The following is a 12627-nucleotide window of genomic DNA, read 5'->3' on the forward strand; positions in this document are numbered from 1 at the left end:
ATTAGCCAAAAACAAAAGTAGGACTTCATCCTTAGCAAGCTCAAAAATAATAAAAAGAAAAACAAACAGAACAAAGTGAAAAAGAAAAAAAAAAAAAAAGAGAGTTAAAAGAGAGAGAGAGAGGAGAGAGGAGAGAGGAGAGAGGAGAGAGGAGAGAGGAGAGAGGAGAGAGATAATATAGTTAATTTTTTAAAATGGTAAAATTCAACTTAAATTACAACATAGTTCAAAACAATTTTTTAGTTATATCTCTCTATCCTGACCCCAGATTGACTAGAACTGAGAATTAAAGATGCATCATTTTAAATTAGTAAGGCAACTAGTCTAATTCCAATATGTTCCGATGAACTCCTAATCTTTCAAAATTACTATCATGCCCGTAAGTCCTCCCGTGTCCGATTTTTTCTTTGTTACTCAATCTTTTGATTAAACTTCTAAATTGAGGTGAAATTTCTCATTTGCCCTTGATTGCTTAGTGAAATTTCTTCCCATCTTGCTTTTGATCACATGTGAATTGATCCATAGGTAAACTGGTGTCTAGATTGCATTGAATCTTCTCATTTAGCATCTTTTATGCTTATGATCCTATAGCCTGCAAATATGAGAAAATCATATTATGTAATCACTTTTTATCATCAATCTAGAATCAAAATGTTCAATTAAAACGGTCATAGATGTATAAAATACGGTCTAATCACGATCCAACTCATCTTGATCTTTTGCATCTATAAATTAGGATTGAGATGGTATCGACCCAAGACTTCTTGGTCCTCCTTCACCATATGTTGCATATCTGGATGTTGTTCTATAATAGGCAATGGAGGAAGAATGACCATTTTTTATTGTGCAAGAGAGGGTGAGAGATTATTCTTTTTGCTAAGGTGGGGCAAGAATCTCGCAGTACAAGTGAAAGAAAGGAATTACAGAACCCCTTCTTTGCTTTTGATCCTTTTCAGCTTTGGGCTTTGATTTTGTCTGTGAAAGATGGAGAGGATGATTGACGAGGCTTGAAGCTTCGCCTTTTGCTTGACTACTCAGTGCTAACAATCCATAGTAGAAAAGAATAGCTCTTCATTGCTTTCGAAGAACCAACAAAAGCTTTTCCGCTTCACTCTTATTTCTTTTTGGATCAATTACATACCCTCCAGGAATATGATACCATTATAAATCTCCATATTTTGAAAATTACATAGACCAACCTAGAATATGGTGAGCATGGATTTAGGTATCTGGATTATTTAGGTATTTGGATTCGAACGCATCGGATCAGATTGTTGCATATTAGTCACTTTTATATTACAACCTTTTATAAAAAAAAGTATCTTTTTTTTATAATTTTACCCCTGAAATGATACTGAAACTTACAAGTAACCATAGTCCATTAAATTTATACAATTAACTGATGCAAAATAATCATGAATTGTGATATTATACCCTTCGTTAGCGTAGTTTTACCCTTTCAATACAATAAATAGAAATTACTCAATATTCTATCGTTTCAACCTCATGTTCCATCTAGCTCTAGCGACTTGCATATTCTAGGGTTGGTCTGTAATTATTCAAAATATGGGGGATTTATAATAACGGTCATATTCCTGGAGGGCATGCAATTAACCCAAAAAGAAATGAGAGTGAAGCGGAAAAGCTTTTGTTGGTTCTTCGAAAGCAGTGAGAGCTATTCCTTTCTGTTGTAGACTGTCAGCACTGAGCAGTCAAAAAAGGCGAAGCTTCGAACCTCGTCAGCCATCCTCTCCATCTTTCACAAACAAAATCAAAGCCCTGAGCTCAAAAGGTTCAAAAGCAAGGAGGGGGTTCACTAATTCCTTTCTTTCTGTTGGAGACACCGCAAGATTCTTGCCCCACCTTAGCAAAAAGAATAATCTTTCACCCTCTCTTGGACAATAAAAAATGGTCATTCTTCCTCCATTGCCTATTATAGAGCAACATCTAGATAGGCAAGATCAATCGTCGTTGTTGTTGTTGCTTCCACAGTTACTCAGCCAGAAATGGCGAGTACAAGCGGCACCAAGAGTGATGGTCTGCCCCGATCCCTTTCCAGGAAGATGACAAGGATACGGCCAGGGGCACCAGTGGATGGTCCTGAGGAGGAAGACATCGACATTGAAGAACTTGTGCCATCTTCACTGGCTGAGATCGTTCCAATTCTTCGTGTTGCCGATGAAATTGAGCCCGAGAACCCCAGGGTCGCTTACCTCTGTAAGTTCCTCGTTCTTGTTTAATTTGCTTTTGTTGTAATTTGTCAGTATTTGAATTACACGTTTGGTATTATGCTATTTGTAATTTTTCCTTATAAAATGGAAAATTTAGCTTTGATATCCTGAGAACAACTCATGCATCTATAATAGAAAAGTCATGTAATGGTATGTGTCATGGCTAGAAAAGTCGTCAACTACTCAAACACCTTGTACATTCTAGGGTAAAATTTAATTATTAATTTGGTACAACTGGGATTAGAAGCAAAGGACTGCCAAGAGTTTTTGAGTATGGGTTGTCAATAGAGTGGGGAATGAATTAACCTTGTCGAGGTAGAGTGCATTGCTTGGTTTCAATCTGATATGACGGCCATAAAAAAATCTTCTAGAGGTCATGAGGCTTTTACATGTGGGCATATGTGGAAAGATGGTGGCTGGAGAACATTTTTGATTTTATTGACATAAGGGAAAAGTCAATTCTAATCAATGATATAGGTATGTGAAAGAAGACAGGGAAGCTCAGCTAATGTTTACGCTTTTGAAATTTATGGTTTGGGAGTTCAGTGAGTTCTCTATGTTCTACTGTATGGAGTAGGCAGAGTTTTGCTTATAAAGTTGATCCAACAGGGGTACGGTAAGCTGTCGGAATCCTTTAGCTTTGTATTGGTTGTGCGAGGATCATTTGCCAATGAGACGAAAGCTGTTGCAACTATATAGCTATGCTCACTCATTCATTGGACTTGCTAGTGTGCAAAGCCAATACACAGCTAAAGAAAAGAATAGTGGCAATATGTTAGTGTGTGAAGCCAACTGATAGTTAATGTAGAACTAGGTTGACAAGAAAACCCAATTCCAAACTGCAGGATACTTATCCAAAGAATATCCACAAACCAGTCCAACAGTAGCACAATAAATCACACTAAAAGGAAAACCAAGTCTGGAATAAACCAAGCTATTGATCTCTACAGATGGGCTTTCTCTGATTAGATCGGTAAACTGATATAAAGGGCTTAACAGGGACTGAAATAGATCCAAACCAACTTAGTTTCATAAACCAAAGTCAAAGGAATCAATAGAACTTCAGACAGGTCTATCGATTTCAAATCTGGGCAGGTTAGGTCACTAAAAGAATCTCAAAAGTGGCTGGTCATATTGAGCCGAGGTTAATGTCGAGTCTCAATCAGGTAGGGAGGAAGGTTCGACCAAAATTTCAGCCAAAGCCTTGGCTGGAAGTGATTCAGGCAGCAAGGAACCAATTAGGAAAGTAAATAGGAATTCTGGGCAGAACTGTAGATCTGTGTGCCTGGATCGATGGGGGTGAAGTAAGGACTCTTTAACAGCTTGGAGAAGAAGACGATAGCTTGAAGAAGAAGATCCTCTTGGGCTTCCCACCGCAAGGATTCATCGGATCGAACACCAACCCGTCAATGTGATCGTACACACAGCAGTTTCTCATAGAGAAGAAGCTGCAGCAGAAACAGTATTAGTTTGTCAAATCGTGGGAGGCTTGTGGTCCTACTATGCTTTATTTATAATGACTAATGGGGAGGGGATTACATAGCAGCAGGTTCCACAAAAGGAAACCTTAAATAAACTTCTAAAACATTAGTTTCTAAAACTGAAAATAGAAACTTCTTGAAATAGGAAACTAACACTACTTGACTCCTAAGAAAGACAAGGACTTGACTTTAATTGGACCAGCTGGCTAACCCAAAACTGAACCAAACCACAAATAAACCAAAGCAAAATAAAGAACCCCCCATCTAACAAAATCGTGGGCTGCTGGAGCCCCATTCCGGCCTGGCTGATAGGTTGTTTCGTCCTCCTAGCATTGGTCTTCAGTGCTGCATCAATAGTTGCGTACTTTTACACTGGATTGTGCAATAGTGCAATATCATACTTGAAAATTATAAGAAATGACCATGGATTCTGTTTGGAGACTTCACTGCAGTTACATATGGTCAACAAAAAAGAATGGTGGCATTGTGTTAGTGCGCGAAGCCAGCCACTTAGTTGCATGCTCTAGATTCTGCAATAGTGCAAATATCATACTAGAAAGTTATAAGAAGATAAGAAATAATACGAAGCAGTGGGCGTGGGATTCTCCTTCCCCCTCCTTGTCGTTAAAGGTCAAAACAAACCACCTCTTGTCTGCTAGTTTATTTTCCCATTTTTTCTTTTGGGGGGGAGGGGTTGAAGTGTTTTCTGTGGCTTGTATCTTGACCAGAAGTTATTGGAAAGAATGGAAACAAATGAATTTCACATTTTGTCATATAAACTTTGTACATTTAATGGAAAAACTGTGTTTAAGAGAGTACTCAAGATTTATCTTTCAACCACAAAAAAAGTGGTGGAGAAAGAACAAGAAAGCTAATGGCAAAGAAGAGCCATCCTGCATCTATTTTGATGTTAGCTCCAAGCTTGCTTCTCTCAAGCATAGATCTGTTAGAGACTCCCCAAGGAACAGGCTTATTGTTGTTGCCTGAGGTCTTCCTCCTTCCGTCTTACCTCCCAGTCCTTGATGGCTTGTCTCCCACTTAGGCTAGCTTTTAGTACCTAGTTCTCTCCCCTCTTTTTCTTCCTCTCTTTGGGGTTTGTCCCTTTTGGGTTGTTGCTGTCTCCCCCCTCCCTTTTTTTCTCCCTTGTATATTCTCTCCCTTGTTTTAATGAATTTATTTATTCATCAGAAAAAAAAAAAAGATTTGGTCTCTTATATCTGGTGCTGTTGTTTGACACTTTTTTGGATTGAAAGGCAACAAAGGGACTTTGAAAATCATGCCAATCTGGCCTATAAAGCTGCTGCTAAAGCGAAGGATAAGTTGATCTTTTAGGGTTCTAATTGTAAAGAGTTCTTGAGTATGTCTACAGCCAATGAGAGTGGAAGTTGTTTCTTGTGTAGGTTCCAGTAGGGTTGTATAGCCTCTTTGTTTGAGGCCTGTATATCTTTTTTGGCCTTTTGTCATCTAAGAAAATCCTCTTTCTTGACTAATCAAAAAGAGGACAAACAAAAGTGTGGTTGATAGATTGGCAGTTGGTAAGTGTTTGAGATTTAAAATGTAACCGCAAGCGTACGGATCAGTGTAGCTACGGGTAGAACACAGGGAGAGCAGCCACTTTATTTTTTATTTCTTTTAATAATGCGAAAGTGAACTGATTAATGGTTGTGATCTAATTCTAATTACTGTCCTAAACATATGTACCTAAAATAACGTCCTAACCATTCGTCATCTAAGAATTTAAAGACGCAAGCCACGCAATTAAAATTAAATAATTAAATAATTAAATAACTGAAAATAAACAACCCACGCAATTAAAAAAAAAATAAATAAATGAAAAAAAATGCTAAAATAAAAATAAAGTAAAAGAAATGGGATAAAGCTAGAGAGAGACTCACAAGTAGGTTTCTCTACTTAGCCCGAGGGATGCATCATAATATGAGCTTCCCTACTTGACCAGAGAGTCACTCTTACAAGGGTTACTCTACTTGGCTTTAGGGAAAAGGAGACAATTAAAATAAAAATAATAAATTGATGGTTCTATGGCTAGGAGGGGCAAAGCCAACACATACACTAGCCATGAACCTTGGGGGAAAGGGATAGCAATAATGTAATGACTGAAAATAAAAATCCTAAATTAAGAAAGAAAAGGTAGTCAAAAGAGGGAATGAGAGGGGGGAGAGAAGACTACTGAAGGAGCCTACTTACTTGAATCAATGCTTGAACTTGAAAAAAAAAATTGCTCCACGGCTCGTGATCTTGTCACCTAGATCTAAACCTAGAACTATAACTTAAAAAATTACAACTCAATTGCATAAATCATAAACATAAAAAGGCTGAATAAAAATAAAAGAGTGCTTGCATTAATTGAAATAAAAAAAACTATTACAAAAGTGATTGAAGAAAAGATAAAGAAGAACTAAAACTAAAGAGAGAGCAAGAGAAAGAGAGAGCAACTAAAAAAACTAGAAGAAGAATGAATTGTCTCCCCTCCTCTTACATGAGTTGTATTTATAGGGAATGGGGAGGTAGGGTAACAAATTTCTCTTTCCTAAAAGGGAGAAACCCACAATTGATTGTGAGATCTTTTGAGTCCAAAAGTGCTAAGATGGAGGAGAGAGAAGAGAGAAATAAATTTGGAGAAATTTCCTATAATTTTTTTGCTTATTTTCTTTCCTTTTTTTTTTCTAATTTATTTTTCTTCTTTTTCTCTCTCCTACGGACGATTTTCTTCTTGCTTTGTGTGATTTGGACAATCTTTGGTGATGATGTGGAGGAGAGAGAAGATTTGGACAATCTTTGGTTCTCCCTTTTTTTTCTTTCCTTTTTTTTTCTTCTCTTCTTGCTTCCACGATTTTGCTTTCCTTTTTTTTTTCCTTTTCTTCTCTTCTTGCTTCTATGATTTTCCTTGCTTCTAATTTGATGTGGAAATCCCCTCCATGCCCTTAGTGCTTTAAGTGAGTGAAAAGCAGGAAATCTTCAACAAAATTCTCTAAAAAAAACAACCATGAGATTTGAACTTGAGACCTCTTGGTGAGCAAGGGAATTTTGTACACCATAGCTCACCAACTACGCTAGGTAGTTGTTGTTACCAAAAACAAATCTTTAATCACTTAATGATGTGGTCCATCGATCCTTGTTGGTATTTGGAGTATTCCTTGTACCTCTGGGACAATTGCAAACGGGCTGGTTCTGCATCTCGGTTCAGTTCTAATCCATTATTCTTTTTCTGACCCGAAAAGAATAATCATTTGTACGGGTGACCAAACGAATGTGTACTTTTAATTGAACACATCCATCTTGCTCAGAATTTCGTCATCTTCGCAACCATGAAATAAATAGGACCTCTTTACGTGTAAAATTGAAGATATAGCGCCCGATAGTCCTTAAGGCCTTGAAAATATAAAACCTACAAAAAGAGAGTAAAACCCAAGGTAGTTCCATTCTAAATATGTAAAATGCATGTTTTACTACCCTAGATTTCACACATAAATGTACTCATCAGAATTCCCCCACACTTAGACTTTGCTAGTCCTCGAGCAAAACAAAAAGAAAAAGAATAAAGACAAAAAAACCTAACTCACTTTCGTAGGAATCACGGTTGCACTTAGCATGTGCAACAAGCCTTTAAACCCCTAGGTCACCCCTAGTGGACGAGTTGTATCTCGTGGGTGTTTGCAGTGAATATACACCCGAAATTCAGAATAAACAAATCCCAACCTTGGCTAAAGGTAAGGCTCATACTGATCCGGAGCAAAGATAATTTCTCTTATAAGGGACCCCCACACGTGAACTTTTATTACCCTTTATCAATTCCAGGCACTAGCATATTTCTTAATTTGGAACTCACCTCGTCTCTTCCAAAACATCCTTATCTTAAGGCAAAACCACTTGTGAAGAAATAGAGAACCAATGACTAAGGCGTTGGAGTATTTTTGACCATACATGTTACCAAGCAATAATGACATTTGCACATTTTTTTTTTCACTAATAAACTCTATTCTACTCCACTACTCTTGGCCTGAATGACATGGTGGAGCAAACACCAGACACCCAAGTTACTATGTAGCTTCGCTTTTTGCATATATCTACAAAGGCAGTGATGCTAGAGTTACTTCAGAAGTTTCCTCCCAAGGAATTTCGATCAAGACACCACGCTTCCTGAGGCGCAATGCCCTGTCTAGTTCCAAGGGAATCAACTCTTAGTCTTCTTTATACCACATTTCACATTTCATTTAAAATTGTGCATTTATCAACCCATGCCAAATTAAAAAGAAGATCTCAACTCCAAATCAAAAGTACAAGGAACCCACAGACTTACAGATGGTCCATCACCATAAAACAGGGGTCTCTTATTTTTCAAAAGAAAGTCTCATCTCAAGACACATGCTTGTTTCTTTCTTCTCTACAGGGTTTTTATACGTTCAAAATGGGTACCTTAGTCAAAACTTTTATTTTCATACATCAAGTAACCGAATGGTATGATCATTAGCGAAAATCCGAAGTAGGACTTCATCCTTAGCACGCTCAAAAATAAAAAGAAAAACAAACAAAACAAAGTAAAAAAAAACAAAAACTGGTTTCCCTCCCCCACACTTAAGTCATGCAATGTCCTCAATGCATGGAAAGAATTAAAAGCAAAGACAATGCAAGGGAGTCATACCTGATTAAAAGTTAGTCATCAGTGTAAAGAGGTTCATGGAGATCCATGACCTCTTCACTACTAGTAGTAGGAAACTCGAGGAATGGCTTCAAACGCTGACCATTAACCTTCGAAATTACCCCTGTTCCTGGATTCAAAATCTCCACAGCCCCATGGGATATACATTATGAACAATAAATGGGCCATCCCATCGGGATCTAAGCTTACCAGGAAAAAGATGCAATCGAGAGTTGTACAATAAGACCTTATCACCAATTGCAAAAGATTTACGCAGAATGTGCTTATCATGGAAAGCTTTGGTCTTTTCCTTGTAAATCCTAGAACTTTCATAGGCATCATTCCTAAGTTCCTCCAACTCAGATAGTTGGAGCCTACGATGAATTCCCGCATCAGACAAATCAAAGTTAAGCTTCTTGATGGCCCAAAAGGCCTTATGCTCCAACTCAACTGGTAAGTGACAAGCTTTCCCATACACCAAACGGTAGGGAGACTGGCCAAGGTCAGTCTTGAATGCAATACGATGAGCCCACAAGGCATCAATGAGCCTAAGGGACCAATCCTTACGGTTGGGATTAACAGTTTTCTCCAAGATTTGTTTGATCTGCCTATTAGACACCTCCACTTGGCCACTAGTTTGGGGGTGATAAGGGTAGATAACTTATGAGTGACCCCATACTTTTTCATTAGGGCCTCAAAAGGTCGATTACAAAAATGAGTACCCCTATCACTAATTATTGCACATGGTGCACCAAAGCGGGAAAAAATGTTCTCTTTGAGAAACTGGACCACCACTTTTTGGTCATTAGATTTACAAGGTATGGCCTCTATCCATTTAGAAACATAATCAACGGCCAAAAGTATGTACAAATTCCCAAAGGAATTAGGGAATGGTCCCATAAAATCGATGCCCCATACATCAAAGATCGCAACTACCAAAATAGGGTTGAGGGGCATCATGTTCCTTTTATTGATACGGCCAAAAGACTGGCAGGCAGGGCAAGCCTTGCAAAAATCAAAAGCATCTCTAAAAAGAGTGGGCCAATAAAATCCGCATTGGAGAACCTTTGCGGCAGTCTTCTTAGGTCCAAAGTGTCCACCACATGCATGATCATGACAAAAAGAGAGAATGGAATGTTGCTCATGATCAGGAACACATCGTCGGATAATCTGATCTGGACATATCTTAAACAAATAAGGATCATCCCAGAAAAAGTGCTTAACTTGGGAATGAAACCTATACTTATCTTGGGTGGACCAGTGATCCGGAGTCACACCTGAAACTAAGAAGTTGACAATGTCAGCAAACCATGGTTCACTGGACATTGCAAATAATTGTTCATCTGGAAAGTTCTCGTTGACTGGAGAATCAACAGTCAAGGAATTGGGAAGCCGGGATAAATGGTCTGCAACTAGGTTTTCAACTCCTTTCTTATCCCTAATTTCTAAATCAAACTCTTGCAAAAGTGAAACCCACCTAATGAGACGGGCTTTGGCATCCTTCTTCTGAACTAGGTATCTGAGGGCAGAATGATCAGTATACACCACCACATGTGAACCAACTAAGTAAGACCGAAACTTTTCTAATGCAAACACAACAGCTAAAAATTCTTTTTCAGTGGTTGTATAATTGAGTTGTGCATCATTTAAGGTCCTACTAGCATAGTAAATGACAGTGGGTAACTTATTAATCCTTTGACCTAAAACTGCTCCTATGGCAAAATCCGAAGCATCACACATCAGTTCAAAAGGTTCAGTCCAAACAGGTGGTTGAACAATGGGTGCATTGGTCAACTCCTTCTTAAGTTGCTTGAAGGATTCTAGGCACTCTTTGGAAAACTCAAAAGTCTGATCTTTGACAAGTAATGAAGTGAGAGGTCGGGCTAACTGACTAAAGTTCTTAATAAACCTTCTGTAGAAGCCTGCATGCCCTAGAAAGGACCGAACATCCTTAACAGATTGAGGAGGTGGTAAATTATCAATTAAATCCACTTTTGCTCTATCTACCTTAATTCCCTCCTTGGATATTACATGGCCTAAAACAAAACCAGATTTAACCATAAAATGACATTTCTCCCAATTCAAAACCAAATTCTTAGATATGCACCTTTTCAAAACTAGGGAAAGATGATGAAGACATTCAGAATAGGAATTCCCATGAATTGAAAAGTCATCCATAAATACTTCTAAGAATTTTTCGACCATGTCAGAAAAAATGCTCATCATGCATCGTTGGAACGTAGCAGGGGCATTGCAAAGCCCAAAGGGCATACGCCTGTAAGCAAATGTTCCATATGGGCATGTAAAAGTGGTCTTATGTTGGTCCTCTAAAGCAATTGGGATTTGGTTATAGCCGGAATATCCATCAAGAAAGCAATAGTATTCATGTCCAGCTAACCTCTCTAACATCTGGTCAATGAATGGCAATGGGAAGTGGTCCTTCCAGGTTGCCGCATTTAACTTCCTATAGTCAATGCACACACACCATCCTGTTTGGACACGGGTAGGGATCAACTCATTATTGGCATTAGGAACTACAGTCACACCAGACTTCTTAGGCACTACGTGAACTGGGCTTACCCATTGGCTGTCAGAAATAGGATAAATTATTCCATGTTCCAAGCACTTTAGGATCTCTTTCTTAATGGCTTCCATCATCACTGGGTTAGCTCTTCTTTGGGGTTCCGTGGATGGTTTGGAATCCTCCATAAGATGTATATGATGTTGCACAATAGAAGGGCTTATACCCTTGATATCAGCCATGGTCCAACCTAGGGCTTCCTTATTATCTTTTAACATTTTAAGTAACTCCTCTTCCTGGATAGAAATCAAATTTGAAGAAATTATTATAGGAAGAGTCTGGTCAGGTCCTAGGAAAGCATACCTCAAATTAGATGGCAACTCCTTAAGATCTAGCTTAGGGGGCTCAACTATGGAAGGTTTGGGAATGGAATTGGAAAGGGGTCCTAAGGGCTCCACAAGTGTGTGAAGACTCAAGACTTCAGAAAAGAAATTTTCACTATCATCATCCAACTCATCCATACACTCTTGGAATTCTGAATCAAAATCAATATCAAAGTTGGTAACTAAATCATCAGAAAAATCCAACAAATCCTCAAGCATATTGATCTCTTCTTCCATATGTGGTTGCTTGCCAATCCTAAACATGTTAAACTCAACAGTTTGGTTACCAAAAGATAATCTTAGGAAACCATTCTGACAATTGATTAATGCATTACTGGTAGCCAAGAATGGTCTTCCTAGAATTATTGGGATCTCATCCTTGGTTGAGAAGGGCTTAGTATCTAACACAATGAAATCAACAGGGAAAATAAATTCCCCCACCTTTAGTAAGACATCCTCAACCATCCCTTTAGGAATCTTAACAGACCTATCTGCCAACTGAAGAGTAGTTCCAGTGGCTTTCAATTCTCCCAATCCTAGTTGCTTGTACACATGGTAAGGTAAAAGATTCACACTTGCGCCAAGGTCAAGTAAGGCATGCTCAATATAGGTGTTGCCTATGACACAAGATATGGTAGGGCTCCCTGGATCCTTATACTTGGCTGCTATAGGCTGAGTAATTATGGAACTAATGTTACCTGCCAAGAACGCCTTTTTGGGCACACTAGTGATACGTTTGTGAGTACACAAATCTTTTAGTACCTTTGCATAGGCGGGGATCTGGGATATGGCATCCAAAAGAGGGATGTTTACTTCTACCTTTTTGAAGACTTATAAAATTTTATCCATGGAAGCAGTCTTCTTTTTGTTTACCAAGCGATTAGGAAATGGGACAGGATGAACATAAGGACTGTTAGGGATTTGTCCCTGTTCAGAAGAATCATTTTTGGTTTCCTCAACCAAATCATCTTTAGTTTAAGAAAAATCTTTAGGTTCATCAGACGAACCTGGAACAAGAGGCACACTTGTGTCCTCAACTGAAGGAGAGTTAACATGAGTAATAGATGAGGAAGATTTAGGAACGCTCTGTAGGTACTCTCTACCACTCCTAAGGGCATAAACAACATTACATTGGTAGAGGGCCCTTGTTGGGTCTGACCTTGTACTATATTCAGTGGTGCATTAGTTGGTCCTTGTGAATTAACAGGCTGATGATGCCTAGGGTTAGGCTCTGGTTGACTGGGTAAAGTTCCTTTCTCCCTCTCACGCATAATTGAGACAACTTGAGTAAGTTCTCTCATAAGATTTTGATGCCTTGTCATGAGGAGGGCCATATTTTTTTCAAGTCACTTAT

The 12627-nt window shown here is 38.5% G+C and overlaps 1 protein-coding gene across 3 annotated transcripts in view; it reads left to right on the top strand.

Annotated features, from left to right (window-relative positions):
* Positions 1-1642: 1642 nt before the first annotated feature.
* The window catches only part of LOC122080365 (putative callose synthase 6), a 90898-nt gene continuing 79913 nt past the window's right edge, over positions 1643-12627 (top strand). For all 3 annotated transcript variants that reach the window (XR_006140687.1, XM_042647319.1, XM_042647321.1), the window contains exon 1: positions 1643-2217. Coding sequence is in view for 2 of the 3 variants with exons in the window: in XM_042647319.1 (XP_042503253.1) it covers positions 2007-2217 (211 nt within the window). In the remaining variant the exon portion in view is untranslated. The remainder of the gene's footprint in view (positions 2218-12627) is intronic.

Source organism: Macadamia integrifolia, chromosome 5 (genome assembly GCF_013358625.1).
Source record: "Macadamia integrifolia cultivar HAES 741 chromosome 5, SCU_Mint_v3, whole genome shotgun sequence".
Taxonomy (NCBI): Eukaryota; Viridiplantae; Streptophyta; class Magnoliopsida; order Proteales; family Proteaceae; genus Macadamia; species Macadamia integrifolia.